The 18,209-nt window shown below is 42.9% G+C and overlaps 1 protein-coding gene across 1 annotated transcript in view; it reads left to right on the forward strand.

Annotated features, from left to right (window-relative positions):
* Positions 1 to 18,209, forward strand: part of ENPP6 (ectonucleotide pyrophosphatase/phosphodiesterase 6) — a 117,118-nt gene that overhangs the window by 76,520 nt on the left and 22,389 nt on the right. The window contains exons 3-4 of the mRNA XM_047090434.1: positions 10,415 to 10,526; positions 17,238 to 17,379. Coding sequence (XP_046946390.1) covers positions 10,415 to 10,526; positions 17,238 to 17,379 — 254 coding nt within the window. The remainder of the gene's footprint in view (positions 1 to 10,414; positions 10,527 to 17,237; positions 17,380 to 18,209) is intronic.

Consider the following 18,209-nt stretch of genomic DNA (forward strand, 5'->3'; position numbering starts at 1 on the left):
TAAATATTTTCAAAAATGAGATCATCCATTTACATACTATTTACTAGCCTTTCACCTAAAATATTATGCTAGTAAATACAAATGACATAATGATTTTAATGCCTGCATGGTACTTCATTATATGGATATACCATAATTTGACCACATCTCTACTTTCAAACATTTAAATTGCTTTATTTATTTATTTTTAATTTTTTTTTTACATTTATTTATTTTTGAGAGACAGAGACAGAGCATGAGTGGGGGGAGGGGCAGAGAGAGAGAGAAGGAGACACAGAATCTGAAGCAGGCTCCAGACTCCGAGCTGTCAGCACAGACCCTGACGCGGGGCTCGAACTCACAAACTGTGAGATCATGACCTGAGCCGAAGTCAGACACTTAATCGACTGAGCCACCCAGGCCCCCCTAAATTGCTTTTTAACTTATATTATAAATAACAGCATGATATAGATGCTTATATATACAACTTTCTTAGAATATGTTCCTAGAAGTGGTTTGGTAGGCGAAACATGCATACAATAAATATTGTGTGAATATTGCCTAACAAACTTCTTCTCAAAGGACAGGAGGGATTCAGGAATACTCAGGTACATGGCTCATATCAGTATTTTCCAAACACAGGTCTTGATCCATAGTGGACAGTAAAATCAATTTATGGATTGCTAATCAGTATTAAAAAAACACACCTACAGTAGAATAGAACAAGAAAGTATTAGTGTGCGTTGTTCATAGTTGGGTGAAACTTCTGTTTCTGCCGTGAGTCTGTTTTTGTACTGTATCATGAAGAAATATGAGTATTTTGCCACGAGTTGCAAACAAAAAGTTTTAAAAATGTTCCCATAGATGAACTCTTCACGCATGCCTTCTGATTTGTAGCACTCCTTATTTATTTCTATTTCTTGTTAATTGCCTTGCTAAGAAGTTTTCTAACGGTAATAAATTGCAGTGGTGACGGCAACATTCCTGATCTGCTTCTGACCTAAATGAAAACGCATCCCATGAAGTTTTGAAATGTAGAATTTTCACTGTGGTTAATATCTAGCGTGAAGGTTCAGTGAAGGTTTCATTTCCTCTTTATGTCAAGTTACATAAGGGTTTTCTTTTTCATTCACAAGGAGTTGGATTTATTTTTAGTTAACTGTTATGATTAATTCCTAATTTCATTACCTCTGGTCAGATAATATGCATGGTGGCCTATAAAATTTCTGCTGTTTGGAAATTATTGAGATTTTCTTTGCGGACCAAAATACAGTCAGTTTTTCTGTTAAGTTTGATAATAATGAATATTCTACAACAAGAAGATAAAATTTTCATTGTCTGTTGAATCCAGCTTATTAACATTCAAATCTTCTATGTCTTTATATAGCTATATCTTAGATATCATTTATTCTTTCTTTCTTGAGCTGTCATTGAAACCTTCAACCAAGATTTCAATTTTGCACTTTATTTTCCCAAGACTAGTTACTGTGTGTGTGTTGTGTATATTAATGATACATAAACAATCATGCCCATTCTTTTTTATGTTTATTTATTTTTTATTGAGATATCATTGACATGTAAAATTTCGAGTTTCAGGTATACAACAGAATGATTTGATACATATATAGTGAAATGATTATCACAATCAGTCTAGCTAACATCCATCACCACACATAGTTACAAATTATATTTTTCTTATGGGAACTTTTAAGATCTCCCCTCTTAACAAACATACATTCATTTTTTTTTTAAGTTTGTTTATTTTGAGAGAGAGAGAGTGAGAGAGCATGTACCTGTGAGCTGTGGAAGGGCACAGAGAGAAAGGGAGATAACCGCTTGAGCCATCCAGGCGCCCCAAGCATACACATTCTTAACTGTTAATGAAGATTTGTAGCTATTTCAGGGTTTTGAGACCTACCTTTGGGGTGTTAATTTTTTGGGTTGGGGGTTGGGTTTTGTTCACTCTTTTATATCTAACCTTTCTGTGCCATTTTATTTCAAGTGTAAATTTTTAAGTAGTTTATAGTTGGATTTTGTTTCTTGCTTCAATCTTCACAATCTTTCAGAGTTTAATCCATTCGGGGCACCTGGGTGGCTCAGTCAGTTAAGCTTTCGACTTCAGCTCGGGTCACGATCTCTTGGTTCGTGGGTTCGGGCCCCACATTGGGCTCTGCGCTGACAGGTTGGAGCCTGGAGCCTGCTTCAGATTCTGTGTCTCCCTCTCTCTCTGACCCTTCCCTGCTTGCACTCCTCTCTCTCAAAAATAAATAAACATTACAAAAATTTTTTAAAAAGTGTTTATCCATTCACATTTATTTTGAAGCTAATATATTTGTTTTTCTCTTTTATTATGCTTTCTGTATTAGTGCTTCCTGGATATTTCCTTTTTAAAATCTTTTTCATGTTTCATCTATTTTGATATTAGATTATTTTTATATGCTTCTTTTTTATTCCTTTAGTGATTTGGAAGTTATGCACATACAACTTCCAACCTTTTTTTTAAATGTTTTATTTATTTTTGAGAGAGAGAGGAGAGAGAGAGGAGGGGCAGAGAGAGAGGGAAACACAGAATCCGAAGAAGGCTCCACGCTCTGAGCTGTCAGCACAGAGCCCAAAGTGGGGTTTGAACTCATAAACCACGATATTATGACCTGAGCCGAAGTTGGATGCTTCACAAACTGAGCCACCCAGTTGCCCCCAGCTTCCAAGCTTTATATTCCAATCTTTAGATCAGTGTCTAGAATGAAACATTATAAATTGCCCGTCCCTTCCTTCCAACAACAATGAAAATGCTTTGCCTTCCTTCCCTGAAACTCTCCCCCAATTTTTGTTGACATAATTTAGAACTTTAGATCCAGATTATTACATTAACTTAAAAAAATATGCACTTCCTTTTCCAAAAAAATATTTTCACATAGCTACATTAGTAAATATTTATTACTTAGATTTAACTGTATTTTGCCATTTCATTGTTTACTGCTATTTATTTTAAAACCACATCTTCATTCTTGAAGAATTTCATTCTATTGAAATTTAAACTGTACGTGGTCCCTTCAAGCAGAAAGGGATCAAATGTGACTCAGGGTGTTATGTTAGCCTAAAATTTACAACATTATGAAGTATTAAAATATAAATGTTTATTTATTTATTTTGACTTATTTCTCAGTAAGTTTCAGTAAATCTTAACAATAAGGAAAGCATGGAACCACAAAAGATCCTGAATAGCCAAAGTAATTTTGAAGAAGAAGACCAAAGCAGGAGGCATCACAATCCCAGACTTTAGCCTCTACTGCGAAGCTATAATCATCAAGACAGCATAGTATTGGCACAAAAACAGACCCATAGACCAATGGACTAGAACAGAGACTCCAGAATTGGACGCACAAAAGTATGGCCAACTAATCTTTGACAAAGCAGGAAAGAATATCCAGTGGAAAAAAGTCTCTTTAACAAATGGTGCTGGGAGAACTGGACAGCAACATGCAGAAGAGTGAAACTAGACCACTTTCTTATACCATTCACAAAAATAAACTCAAAATGGATAAAGGACCTGAGTGTGAGACAGGAAACCATCAAAACCCTAGAGGAGAAAGCAGGAAAAAACCTCAGTGACCTTAGCTGCAGCAATTTCTTACTTGATAAAATAAGTACTTTACTTAATAAAAATTCCCTTCCCAAAGGCAAGGGAATTAAAAGCCAAAATGAACTATTGGGACTTCATGAAGATAAAAACCTTCTGCACTGCAAAGGAAACAGTCAACAAAACTAAAAGGCAACCAACGGAATGAGAAAAGATCTTTGTAAATGACATATCAGACAAAGGGCTAGTATCCAAAATCTATAAAGAACTCACCAAACTCCACACCCGAAAAACAAATAATCCAGTGAAGAAATGGGCAGAAAACATGAATAGACAGTTTTCTAAAGAAGACATCCAGATGGCCAACAGGCACATGAAAAGATGCTCAACACTGCTCCTCATCAGGGAAATACAAATCAAAATCACACTGAAATACCACCTCATGCCAGTCAGAGTGGCTAAAATAAACAAAGCAGGAGACTATAGATGCTGGAGAGGATGTGGAACCCTCTTGCACTGTTGGTGGGAATGCAAACTGGTGCAGCTGCTCTGGAAAACAGTGTGGAGGTTCCTCAAAAAATTAAAAATAGATCTACTCTATGACCCAGCAATAGCACTGCTAGGAATTGACCCAAGGGATACAGGAGTGCTGATGCATAGGGGCACTTGGACCCCAATGTTTATAGCAGCACTTTCAACAATAGCCAAATTATGGAAAGGGCCTAAATGTCCATCAACTGATGAATGGATAAAGAAATTGTGGTTTATATACACAATGGAGTACTACGTGGCAATGAGAAAGAATGAAATCTGGCCCTTTGTAGCAACGTGGATGGAACTGGAGAGTGTTATGCTAAGTGAAATAAGTCATACAGAGAATGACTTATGTTTTCACTCTTATGTGGATCCCGAGAAACTTAACAGAAGGCCATGGGGGAGGGGAAGGAAAAAAAAAGATTAGAGAGGGAGGGAGCCAAAACATAAGAGACTCTTAAAAACTGAGAACAAACTGAGGGTTGATGGGGGGTGGGAGGGAGGAGAGGGTGAGTGATGGGTATTGAGGAGGGCACCTGTTGGGATGAGCACTGGGTGTTGTATGGAAACCAATCTGACAATAAATTTCTTATTTAAAAAATAAATAAGGGGCGCCTGGGTGGCGCAGTCGGTTAAGCGTCCGACTTCAGCCAGGTCACGATCTCGCGCTTCGTGAGTTCGAGCCCCGCGTCAGGCTCTGGGCTGATGGCTCAGAGCCTGGAGCCTGTTTCCGATTCTGTGTCTCCCTCTCTCTCTGCCCCTCGCCCGTTCATGCTCTGTCTCTCTCTGTCCCAAAAATAAATAAACGTTGAAAAAAAAATTAAAAAATAAATAAATAAATAAATAAATAAAATAAATTTTAAAAAACAATAAGGAAAGCATAATTTCTGTCCTTGTATGTGTGAAATTGCCAGATACCATTTTAAACTTATACCTAAAGCTTCAGAGTCATATAAAACTAGATTCAAATGTTAGCTCTTTCTCACACTTGCCCTGTGACAGTGGGCGACTCTCTTTACTTTTCTGACTCAGTTCCTTGTGTGTAAACTGAAGGCCCTATCAGCTTACAGGGTTCATAAGGTTTATTATACCAACTAAAGTACGTTAACACTGGTACATAGCAGCCAGTCCATAATAGATTTTTATTATTATTAATCTTTGTCCAATACCATCTTTATTCAGCACTGTTCACATCTCAATATAATATTATGCACAATAAAGTTACTCCATTAAGATGTATCATTAATTTTTTAGATATAACTTACATACAATAAAATAGATCATAAAAGTACAGTTTGGTGCACTTTCAAACTTGCGTGCCTGTGTAACGACCACCCAAATCAAGATACAAAAATGTTTCCATAGTCATTCCTCCTTCTAGTCAACCACTCCCCATCCCCAGAAGCAAATGTTTCCTGATTTGTATTGTCATAGATTTGTTTTGTCTGTTCTCAGGCTTCATGTAAGTGGAATCACACCATACACACTCTTTCATGTCTGCCTTCTTTCATTCATTGTAAGATTTTTGAGTTACACTCCCTGTGTGGCATGTATCAGTGGTGTATTGCTTTTCACTGTTGAGTAGTATTTCATAGCAGAAATATATCAAAAAGTGTTTTCCATTCTTCTGTTATGTATATGTGGGTTATTTCCAGTTTGGAGTTATTATAACTAATGCTACTATGAACATTTTCATACAATTTTTTTTAATATTTATTTTTGAGAGAGAGAGAGAGAGAGAGAGAGAGGGTGGGGTAGGGACAAGAGAGAGAGGGGAACAGCGGATTCAAAGTGGTCTCTGTGCTGACAGCAGACAGCCCAATGTGGGGCTCAAACTCACTAATGGTGAGATCATGACCTAAACCAAAGTTGGATGCTTAACCGGCTGAGCCACCAGGCGCCCCTGTGCAAGTCGTTTTGTGGACATATGTTTTCATTCCTCTTATGTAAATTCCTAGGGGGCGAAATTGCTGGTTCATTGGGTAATGTATATTTGACTTTATAGGAAACTGGTGAACAAGTGTATAAAGTGGCTGTATCATTTTACTCTCCCAGCAGAAAATTATAAAACTTCCAGTTGCTCATCTCCAGTTGATATTTTGTAAACATTTATTTTGATGTATAACTGTATCAGCTGCTTATACTTATTGTTGCATGGTATAAATTTTTTCCAGCCCTTTCTTTTTAGCCAGTGTATTTATATTTAAAAATGTTTTTCTCTTACAGATTGTATATATTTGGGTCTTAATTTTTAATCCAGTCTGACCATCTCTGCCTTTTAAACAAAGTGTTTCATTCAATTACATTTGATGTGATTATTGATACGGTTGGGTTTAAGCCTACCATGTTTGCATTATTTTTAATTTGTCTTAACTGTTTTTATTCCTCTGTTGTTCATTTCCTGTATTCTTTTCCATTAATTGAATACTTATAGAATTTTATTGTATTTTCTCTATTGATTCCAGATTTTATTGTTTTTTTTTCTAATGGTTACTCTACCAACATGCATCCTTAACTTATTCATGTTCTACCTTGAAATACTATTGTGTTACTTCACAATGAAAATAGTTTTTTTTTTTAATTTTATTTATTTATTTATTTATTTATTTATTTATTTATTTATTTATTTTTGAGACAGAGAGAGAGACAGAGTATGAACGGGGGAGGGTCAGAGAGAGAGGGAGACACAGAATCTGAAACAGGCTCCAGGCTCTGAGCTGTCAGCACAGAGCCCGACACGAGGCTCGAACTCACGGACCGCGAGATCATGACCTGAGCCGAAGTCGGACACTCAACCAACTGAGCCACTCAGGTGCCCTGAAAATAGAGTTTTTATTTATTTATTTATTTTTTTTATTTTTTTTTTAAATTTTTTTTTTTCAACGTTTATTTATTTTTGGGACAGAGAGAGACAGAGCATGAACGGGGGAGGGGCAGAGAGAGAGGGAGACACAGAGTCGGAAACAGGCTCCAGGCTCTGAGCCATCAGCCCAGAGCCCGACGCGGGGCTCGAACTCACGGACCGCGAGATCGTGACCTGGCTGAAGTCGGACGCTTAACCGACTGCGCCACCCAGGCGCCCCTAGTTTTTAAATTTTATAATGCCATTGGTCCACTTATACACTCTTTATATTCTTATTGTCATCTATTTTACTTAAACATATATTGTAAACCCCGTAATATACTGTTTTTAATTTTGCTTTATATAGTCAATAATCTCTTAAAGAAATTTCTTTTATGTTTACCCTTTCTGGCCAACATTTGTGACATCTATAGATCTGGTTCTGTTGAATATTTTTCTCTTAATTATGACGCACATTTTACTGCTTCTTAGTACATCTCATGCTTTTTTTTTTATTATATGCCAAGGATTGTGTGAGAAAGAACAATAGCAAATGATATTTTCCCTGAAAAAGTTCATGCCTCTTCCTATGTCAGGCCTTTAGAGTGGAGGCTAAGTCATTCTAATCTGTAGTTGAGCTGGATCTGGGTGTTTTTGAAGCTTTAGATTTAATTTGCCACTAGTTACAAGTGTCATGAGGGAAGATAAGGATTATCTCTTTAGCAGGCTTTGGAATTTGTCCAGTATATAGCTCTCTGTTCTTTACATAGAAAGTTTATGTTGCCTACTTTTTTTTTTTTTTAACATTAACTGTTTATTTATTTCTGAGAGAGCGAGCACAAGCAGGGGAGGAGCAGAGAGAGAAAGAGAGCATAAGTGGGGGAGGGGCAGAGAAGGAGACAGAATCGGAAGCAGGCTCCAGGCTCTGAGCCATCAGCAAAAAGCCCCACGCGGGGCTCAAACACACGAACTATGAGATCATGACCTGAGCCGAAGTCGGGCACTTAACCGACTGAGCCACCCAGTGTCCCAATGCTGCCTACTTTTTGAATCACTGAGTTCTTTTTCTCTCCAGCATTGTCCTCAGCTTTCTGCAGCTTGGAGCTCTCTCCACCCCGATGTTCTGTCTTTAGCCTTTGATGAGCTGTTCTTTGCACTTGATGAAGGGTTTGTGTACTTGGAGGGAGTTTCTCTCAGGTCTCCTGTCCTACCCTTGGCCTTTGGTAGATGCTGCTATGGTTCTGGACTAAGTTAAAATTCATTGTAATTTTTAAGAATAAAAAATAAAAATAAAAAACAGGCCTACTTTTCCATATATTCTATCTTTACTATAGAATTCTACATGTAACTAATCAATAAAAAGTTGTCTGTATCCTCCTTTAACTTAAAGCAAGTGTCAGTTTCTCAGGTGAACTATAATACTACACCAATGTTAAGTCTAGATTCATTTTAATCCAGTAAAATGATTGATAATACTAACAAACATAATTCTTATTTATTATACAAAAATGCTTATTGTTTAATATTAATGTGTGAACACAAAAACGTGTGCAGTTTTTTATCTGCCAAAACCATGATCAAAATTCCATTACTTGCAAACTCGTAACACCCATGTATTAAATGTGCCAGAAGCAGGTACCTGACCACACTGTAAAAGGCTGTTACAGCTTTGAAGGGTAGGTGGTGTCTAATTTGCTTCTGAGTGCTGACACTGAGCACATAGCAGGTACAAACAATGGCCCTCGTACATTGTTGAATGAACAGCTTTGAGAGAACAATAGACACTAACAAATAGTCTTCAACAGATGAAACACAGATATCTGAAGGGCTATGACCAGTTAAGATCCCACTGGCATTTCTTTCTTGAACTTTTTTCAAGAACCCATGGACAGGATTTACTCTTGTAAATCCAGGAGTTAGCTTATTCACCTTACTCAATAATGAAGGGGAGCTGTAACCAACCATCAGATATACCCAGGAGTGGGGTTATTTCCAGATAGAGACAGTCCTTTCCCCAACACTCCCAACTTGTCCCACTTTTACTTAACTCTACCTTGAAAATCATTTTCCCTGGGCTACAAGAATGTTCACCATCTTGTCTCTGGACACCCCTTGTTTGGAACTTTCTTTTGCATACAGGTCTCCACGCACACCTTCCTGTTATCCATCTCTGAACTTTTGCTTCTGCTACTCTCTTTGCTTGGGATGTCCCTTTCTTCCCTACCTCCATCACCAGACACACTGGCCAAATGGGACTGAGCCCAACCTGGAGATTCAAGGAAGGCTTCCAGGAAGAAATAATCCCTGAAGTAAATGCCCTGCACCAGCAAGTGTATGTCATTTTACGCTTCACAAATTACGCTGTTTTCCTGTATGCCTCCTCCCGCTAGACTCTGGGATGCTCCAGGATGGAGACGCTGACTGACCCATTTTTGTTTCTGCTATGTCTGAACACAGTGACCAGTTCAGAGTAGGTACCCAATAGTACTCCACTAAAACTGAGGCTGGCTCATCCCTCTCCTGCCCTGTATTTTGATAATAAGGTTCGTGTCTCTCTCTCAGAGCAACTACTTCTATTTGTCCCAGGGACCGGGGCAGTGAAGCTAAGGCCATCGCAGCTTCCAACGTCTGAATGCCCTTAATCCTTTTACTTCATTTTGGAAGAGGCAAGGTCATGTCTCAGAATCCTTGCTTTGACCTACTGACTTTTAGGCCTTGCTAATTTAGTGCAGTATCTATCTCTAAGTCCAGTTGGACTAGTGAAGTATTTATTTTATTATTCCTGGACTAATCAGATACTACCTACAACTTGACTTTAGAATGGACAAAGACACGCTAGAAGCCTTAGTAGTTATGAAAAACCTATAGAAAAAAACTTTTTTTTTCTTTTTTTTTTCAACGTTTATTTATTTTTGGGACAGAGAGAGACAGAGCATGAACGGGGGAGGGGCAGAGAGAGAGGGAGACACAGAATCGGAAACAGGCTCCAGGCTCCGAGCCATCAGCCCAGAGCCCGACGCGGGGCTCGAACTCACGGAGCGCGAGATCGTGACCTGGCTGAAGTCGGACGCTTAACCGACTGCGCCACCCAGGCACCCCTAGAAAAAATCTTTTAATTAAGACCTTTCTGTGTACTAATTAACTTTTTGTTTCAAGTTGGGAAAGACAAACATTAATGAAATTTTACTAGTCCTTGTCATGGGACACGAGTGTTGCTTAGGAATGTATTTTGAGAATCTCTGCTCCAGTTAAACAAAATTTAACTATAATTTTATAATTATATATATATATATATATAATATATATAATATAATTGTAGATATATATATATATACCAACTGTCAACAATAGGTTCTTCTATTTCATGAAAATGAACAAAATTTATATTTTGACTAATGGTGTTTGCTTCCTGAAATAGGCTCATAACCCTACCTTAATTATTGAAGAAGGTAACCATTTGCCATCTTTTTCCTTCTTAGGCTGTGAGGTTGAGATTCTTGGTGTCAGACCTACTTACTGCCTAGAATATAAAAATGTCCCAACGGATATCAATTTTGCCAATGCAGTGAGCGATGCTCTTGACTCCTTCAAGTAAGTGTCCCAAAGTCTTAGTCATACCATTGTTCTTCATGGTTTTTAGGACTGGTAATGAATGCTAAAGTGAATTAAGAAGGTTTGGCATGGGTGGAATAATGTCTTAGAAATGTGGTGAGCCTCTTGCATGGTGAATGTTAACTACTACCAGAGAATAATTGTGAGTGAGTCATTTCAGGTAGGGGCACTCTATGTAAATGTTGAATTGGGAGCAAGAAAGTCCCCGAGGGTTTGGGACTTTCTTTTTTATGTTGATGGACAAGAGAGAAGCAAAATGAATATCAACATCTCTCTAATTTAAGATTTAAGGGAATACTTGTATTTCAGAAAATATCAATAATTATTTGGCAAAAAGGAAGGATCTGTGGTGAAATAAATTTGGAAAAATTGCCTACTCTACCCTCTTCTTGGTAATGTACGAAACACATTAGCATATTAGCACATAGAACCTTTTCTTCCGCTCCCACATGGAACAATGACACAGAACTTTAAAAGTGTAGAAATAAGTAATGTTGTCCTGAATAGCACATAAGAGTCCGTCAGAGACAGGGCACCGTCAGAGAAGGGGCATGTGGGTGGCTCAATGGGTTAAGCATCCTACTGTTAATTTCAGCTCAGGTCATGATCTCATGATTCGTGAGTTTGAACCCTGCGTTGAACTCTGCGCTGACAGCACGGAGCCTGCTTGGGATTCTCTCTCTCCCTTTCTCTGCCCCTCTCCTGCTCAGGCTCTCTCTCTCTCTCTCTCTCTCTCTCTCTCTCTCTCAAAAATAATAAATAAACTTAAAAAAAAGAAAAGAAACTGATCAACAGGAAAGGTCAGGAGAAAGCTTCAAGTCAGTCTCAGAAGCTACTAGAAGTGAAAGTCAAGATGGGAGACCGGGTGGGGTCTACTTGAGAAATCAGCGACCAAGAGGCTAAAGATGCTGGGGGCTCTCGGACTGGATTTGAGATCCCCCTTGGCTGTTGAATGAGTCTCCTGGGTGGGATCAAGGCAGAGGGCCCGTAGTAATCAGCGTGGAGACCAGGGAGGGACATTTATTCTCCCAGGAGGAAGAGCCAGGTTCCAAGCTTGCAGACCCCGCGAGCCAGCATATCCTAGGTGCTGCGTACAGCTCACTGGCACTAACTCCATGAATTGGCCCAGAGCTGAGATTCCCCAGGTGTAGAGTTGACCGATCGGGAATCCCATTCTTGCCATCACCACCTAACCATGGCAGAGAGGAGCAGTCACCCCCACGGAACTACACGGGGAGAAAACAACACCCCTGCCTTCGTTGCTTCTTCGAATAATTCCACGTCCGTGAAACCCATCAAGATGGTCTTTTGAGGCACAGGAAGTTTCAAGCTCTGACAGGTTGGAGAGGAAATAGGTTTGAAATACTTTAAAACTGAGATGTAACAAGTTTAAAAGTTTAGATTTTTTTTCTGGAGGGAAGAGGGAAAGGGCAGGGTCTGGGAACTTTAAATAAATATTATGAAATATTAAATAAATATTCTTCAACATATGGTTTATAAATCATATGTGTTATATGATTCTGCCTCCTACCTACTCTGCTTTCTTTCCCTTGCCCACAAGGGCTGGAAACCACACACATGATGAACTGGAATATCGAGTTGCAACCCAGTTTGTGCAAAGCCAAACAGCACCACCCGCCCAGCGGCTGAGCAGAGCTAGAACTCTGGAACAGCTCTGTGTCTATACCGTGCTATTTCCAACACATCCGAAATGCTAGCCACGCCCCCCCACCCCCCACAGCCTATTGCTGTGCTGAATATGAACACGCGAAGACCTCCAAATAACCCAACACTCTATACGGGAGTGTAATCTTTTACACATTTGTTTTGCTTTGACAGCTGAATGGTCCCAACTGCATACAACCCAGTGACTCACAGGGAGAGAGTCGCACAGTCACAAGAGACTCAGATTAGCCCTGGCCTGCAAGCTGGCCCCTCAAGCAAAGTGTCTTGTCCCGAGGCACACCAGAATGCAGGACGAGTCGGTCCTGCACTCTGTTTCCCAGAGAAGTTTCTGTTCCTGTTTCTCTGTTTCTAGAGAAGTTTTTCTTTTCTTCTTTTCAGGCAACATGACAAAGCCATGGAGTGCTGGGGAGTAACATCTTTACCTTAGACCACAGCATTTAGAGAGGGGAAAGATGGGGGTGGGGGTGGTTTTGTGTGTGTGTGTGTGTGTGTGTGTGTGTGTGTGTGTGTGTTTAGCAAAGGCATTGGGCTCCCCTAGAGACAAGAGGCTGCAAAGAACTGGAGTCTAGGAAAGTGGCCCCAGGCCCAGCCTCTACCTGGTATGACCTGGTGCTACCATATTGCTCATCTTGGCACCACTCACACTCTAGTCCATGTAAATGGCCTTGAGCTGCAGGGGGTGGCATTCGCATAGTCTACAATGTGAATGGTGCTTCTGCAGTTGGGCAGTGGAGGCCCGGGCAGGATGGACTCAGGTCAGTGCGGTTTTCTTGTGGGTTCTTCACACTGCCAAAGTTAACAGGGCCACCAGAAACCCTCCTGGGAATAGTGGTTGGAAAGGTGGAGATCCACAATTTCTAAAACTAGTCAGGGCTTGAAATGAGAGAGAGAGGTGGGGGGGGGGGAAGAGAAGAAAAATAATATTCCAGACATTGCTTATTGCCTATGGAAGGCAGTGAGATGATTTAGGCTCTTTTGCAAAGAAAAAGAAGGTGCCTCCTTCAACCAACCTGTGCATTTTGAGAACACGTCTCGCTGCTTTCTTACAAAGTAGACTAAAGGGGTGACATTTGTGGACCAGTAGTTGTCCAGCCTGGAACAGTCTGGAACAGTTAAGACCATCTTGCGTGTAGCAGCTTGTTCATAGAAGAGTGTGACTCAAAGGGATTATGAATTTCTCATGGTATGTGTGTTTAGGCAAAGATGTATTATTATTTACCTTTCCATCAGATAGCCCCCAGAGAAGGAGTAAGTTTAGGCTCCCTAGCTCACCTCTTGGTTTCTGCTCAGTTCTATCTCAAATTCCTAGCTATAATTGGAAGAGTACTTAGAGTTCTCACACGTAAGTGTGCAAACACAGGCACACACGTTTCTCCTGAACAGCACTGCTGATAGAGTGCCTTCGTCTTCTCTGCTATTTAGTCTGAGAAGCAGAAAGAAAGGGATACAAGATAGATAGGCTTTTACAGAAGGCGGTTAAGATGGACCCAGGGACAGCATTTCAGCAAAGGGTCCCGCTCAGCCAAGAAGCTGCATGTTTCTGTAGGAAGGGCTAATCCAACTTCCGTGCTTGACCTGGGCGTTGCCATCCAGTGCTCATGAGGCTCTAGGGATCCAAGTCGTGTCCGTGGGAGACGCCACCTTAGCACCTGGAGAACTTCCAGTGTGGAGGAAAAGAGAAGGAGAAGAGGATTAATTGTCCTCAACAGCCAACTGCTAGCACTGTGTCAAAGGCCTCATTGCCATCGGCCCATTTGGCCACGACCTCTACTGTGTTACATAGATGTCGTTCTCCACCCCCTGCCCTTTTGAGGAGGCCAGTGACTCTCCCAGAGTTACGCACCTTGCCCCGGGGTCGCACACAGCTAGCAGGTGGTGGAGCCCGAGCCCAGTTCTTGATGAGAAGTGCCTGAACGCTTCGGGGTCGACTTCACAGCTGTCCTCCTGGTCTACACCCTTACCTGCAAGGTGCGCTGAAACCGCATCAGATGGAGAGGATGTAGGGGTGGTCCCCTTGCAAGCCACCCCTGCGTGGTGGGGCGGGATGGCGGCCTCGGCCTTCTGTTCGCCATGTGACACGTTCAGCAGCACGCAGCCCCCATCACGAGCGACTTCTGCACCACGCACCGCACCTGGGGCCTGCGAGGCCGCACCCCTGCCCCGCAGCCACCACAGGAAGCGGTTTGTGACCGCATCACTGAATCCATCCTCCCGGAAGTTCTGATGGTGGCACAGGCACGCTCCCGCGGACAGAAAAGAGGGGCGTGAGGAGCTCGTCCGGGGGGCAGGGGGCAGGGCAGCACCGTGTGAGCCGTGGCAGCCGGAGGCGGCCTTAACGGCTCCCGGGCTGGTCCCGGCAGACTGCCTGATGCGGCCTCTCCGAAGGGCTGGTCAAGCGACAACCGGGCCGTGGGAGCGGTGCACGCGGCTGCCGTCCGTTGTCAAGCTCCAGGCTGTGCAAGACAGCTCCAAGGGAATCCTTTTGGGATCCCGGGACCTCAGTGCCTGCTGGTGCCTAGAAAGGAGCGGACGGATGGCCAGGTGTTCTTTCCACAGGCCACGAGGCGGCTGGTCCAAATGTCCCGGCCTTCGGCCCTCCTCCTCGTGGACTCTGAGGGAAGGGGCTCAGCACACAGGGAAAAGCCATCCGGGGGCATCTGGAAGGAAGAGAGGCATTTCTCTCCCTTTTGCCAGGCATCAAGCACTTTACAAACCTCAGCTCATTTAAAACTCAGTGCGGCCCTTTGTGGAGGTTTTTCACATGGCGAACTGAAGCCTGCAGATATTTTTGCTTTTCTTCTGAGACCTCCAGGTTAGTGAGGTTCACATCTTTGAACCCAGATTTGTCTAATTCCAATTCCCTATCAAAGTATAATTTTCAAACCTAAGCCTCTGTCATGTGCTCAGTACATACGAATGCGAGAATTATGCCAGAGTTCAAATTACTTTATTGCTGAGGGAATCAGGAGATGACAGGGCTGGTTAACTGGAGAATATGAGAAACGCACACACTCGAAGAAAATGAATGATGGAGGGTGATGGGATGTGATTATCATTAGATGCAGAAATGCTTAATAACTTAGAGGACAGTCAAACCATGATCTTTGGGACTGTTTTCTCCATCAGGCAAATGGAACCTTCATCTTGCTGCTTTCCTACAGGTTAACAGCTAAGTTTACACAGTCCGGGCTCTAGTTGGTCATAAAGTCTGGTGACCTATAAGAAAGTTTACTAGACCCCATTCTTGTAGGACACAGGAAAGACAGGTAGCTGGTTTGGGGGGCCTAATTTCTAAGTTTTGGATCATTTTTCATAACTTGATAACTCCAACCATTCCTTTGAATTGCCCCCCTTCCACCCCTGTTTCTGTCTCCCTGATTCTTCTCTTTCCAACTCACTTCAGTAAGGAAAATGGATGTGAGATTATGAACTTTTACACGGAGGAGAGATCTGGACAGCATCCTGAGATGATAGGGGATCTGAGTGTCCCTGAAATTCCAAGGCTGGGAGCCCCTTGCAGTTCTCAAGTACTGGGCTGACAGCCACATGTCCTTTTGGCTCCGTTCCTGGACCCCTGAGCTGTAAATTATAAATGGCCAACAACAGGTCTGCAGGCATTTCCAACCATCACTCCTCACCCAACTGCTCCGTTACAAATGAGCCGACCTGTGATGGAGACCAGATCCATGTGGAAAACAGCTGGCGACCAAGAATTTGTCCGCTAAACTCCAAACAGGCGAGAGCTCTCAGCCCTTGAAGACCCAGGTCCCTAATGAATTGATGAAACTCCAACCTAGAAATCTTTCCCAAAGGCACATTTATAATCCCTGAATTGCCAGCATCCCAAATCCGGTGTTCCTGGCACCTGGGGTTGACAGTTCCCTGACACAAAGCCATCAGCTAAATCTGTGATACTTACCGGCTTTCTGGTCACATACAGATTTGTGAATTCGGTGAAAAGCCTGAAAGAAACAAGCCAAGTAGCTGCGGCATTAAGGGAGAGGTCTAAAATGCAGTGACCTAAAAGCATTCCGTTGAACTTTAATGCAACGGTCAACCTTGTTTGTGAAATTTCCCCCACCATGCAAGCCACACCTTGGAAGTGTGTCCACTTGAACACAGGATATACGGCATGAATCTGCACATTTGGGAAGCTACAGATACAAGAGCATAAAGCAGCTAAAGGCTGAGGCTTAGCTGAGGGAATGATTTTATGGAAGTTTCCATTCTGTTCATTATTTCATCAGTATAACGAACACAGGCCTCAAACAAGTTTAGGGATGTGTATGAAAATGCCATTACCTAGTGAGAACTTCCACCCACTGCCCACACACTTATGGGACCCTGAAGTGACTTTAAAAAAAATGTTTTGTTTTTTTTTTTTAAATTTTTTTTTTTCAACGTTTATTTATTTTTGGGACAGAGAGAGACAGAGCATGAACGGGAGAGGGGCGGAGAGAGAGGGAGACACAGAATCGGAAACAGGCTCCAGGCTCCGAGCCATCAGCCCAGAGCCCGACGCGGGGCTCGAACTCACGGACTGCGAGATCGTGGCCTGGCTGAAGTCGGACGCTTAACCGACTGCGCCACCCAGGCGCCCCAAAAATGTTTTTTTTTTAATGTTTACTTACTTTTGAGAGAGAGAGAGACAAAGCACAAGCTGGGGAGGGGCAGAGAGAAAAGGACACAGAATCTGAAACAGGTTCCAGGCTCTGAGCGGTCAGCACAGAGCCCGACGCGGGGCTCGAACGCACAAACCGTGAGATCATGACCTGAGCCGGTCAGACGCTTAACCGACTGAGCCACGCAGGCGCCCCATGGCATGTCTCGACGCAGTAACTGTCTCTCCCTTGGGGATCGCCTTGTTCGTTCTAAGGTGTCGGCTTTGCCTGGCCCATGGGTCAGGGTTTGGGGGATACACCAGTGTCGCCGCTGCTGGGCGAACGGGGAGGAAGCTGGTGGGCGTCCCCCTCGACTTCACCGCTCTCCCCCTGCGCCCTCCAGGAGTGGCCGGGCCGACCTGGCGGCCATCTATTATGAGCGCATCGATGTGGAAGGCCACCACTACGGCCCCTCCTCACCGCAGAGGAAAGACGCCCTGAAGGCCGTAGACAGCGTCCTGAGGCACATGACCGAGTGGATCCAGGTAAGCCCGAACCGGGCCCACCAGGCCAGTCTTCCCTCCCGTCACTTTCTTTCTGTTTGCTTGGCTGTCACAGCGCGCAGCATCTTCCTTCTCACCGTCGTTAGCTGGCGAGGCCGGCACAAGGCTGCAGCGGGTCTCCTTTCTTCACACGACCCCTCTCCAGACACCAAGAGATCCCCTGTTTCGCCGCCAGGCCCGCAGGACTGGAACGACCATATCTGCATTATTACCTGGAGCTGGCGAGATGGCCCAGTCCTTTTATCAGACCTAACAGGCCTGGTAACCGGGTTCAAGTGGGCATGGAAAACAGACCTGGGTTCTGTCCCTGATTCTGCCACCCCCTTGCTGGATGACTTTAAGCAAGGCATTATTTGTTAAAACCTTCTGAGCTTTTTTTTCCACATTTGTAAAAATGGGTAAGTGACAGTCCCCACAGTACCACACAAGCTTGTTGAAAGAGCCAAAAGGAAAGGAAAACAGAAAGCGTACCTGGAGAGGCAAAAGCCCAGTAGGAGTGGGGAGCGTGCTCTCACAGTCCCCCTCCCCAAAGTGCTTCTGTGGTGATTCTGAACTGCCCTCATCAGGGCAGAAAAGTACACGATTCAGTTTACAACCGAGGACCTCTCCTCTCCCCTGTAACTTACAGTTTATTTATTTATTTATTTTTTTAAAATTTTTTTTTTTCAACGTTTATTTATTTTTGGGACAGAGAGAGACAGAGCATGAACGGGGGAGGGGCAGAGAGAGGGAGACACAGAATCGGAAACAGGCTCCAGGCTCTGAGCCATCAGCCCAGAGCCTGACGCGGGGCTCGAACTCGCGGACCGCGA

This window comes from Lynx rufus, unplaced genomic scaffold, assembly GCF_022079265.1.
Source record: "Lynx rufus isolate CCGP_SWC_20201006 ecotype Redwood Valley unplaced genomic scaffold, mLynRuf1.p SCAF_3, whole genome shotgun sequence".
Taxonomy (NCBI): domain Eukaryota; kingdom Metazoa; phylum Chordata; class Mammalia; order Carnivora; family Felidae; genus Lynx; species Lynx rufus.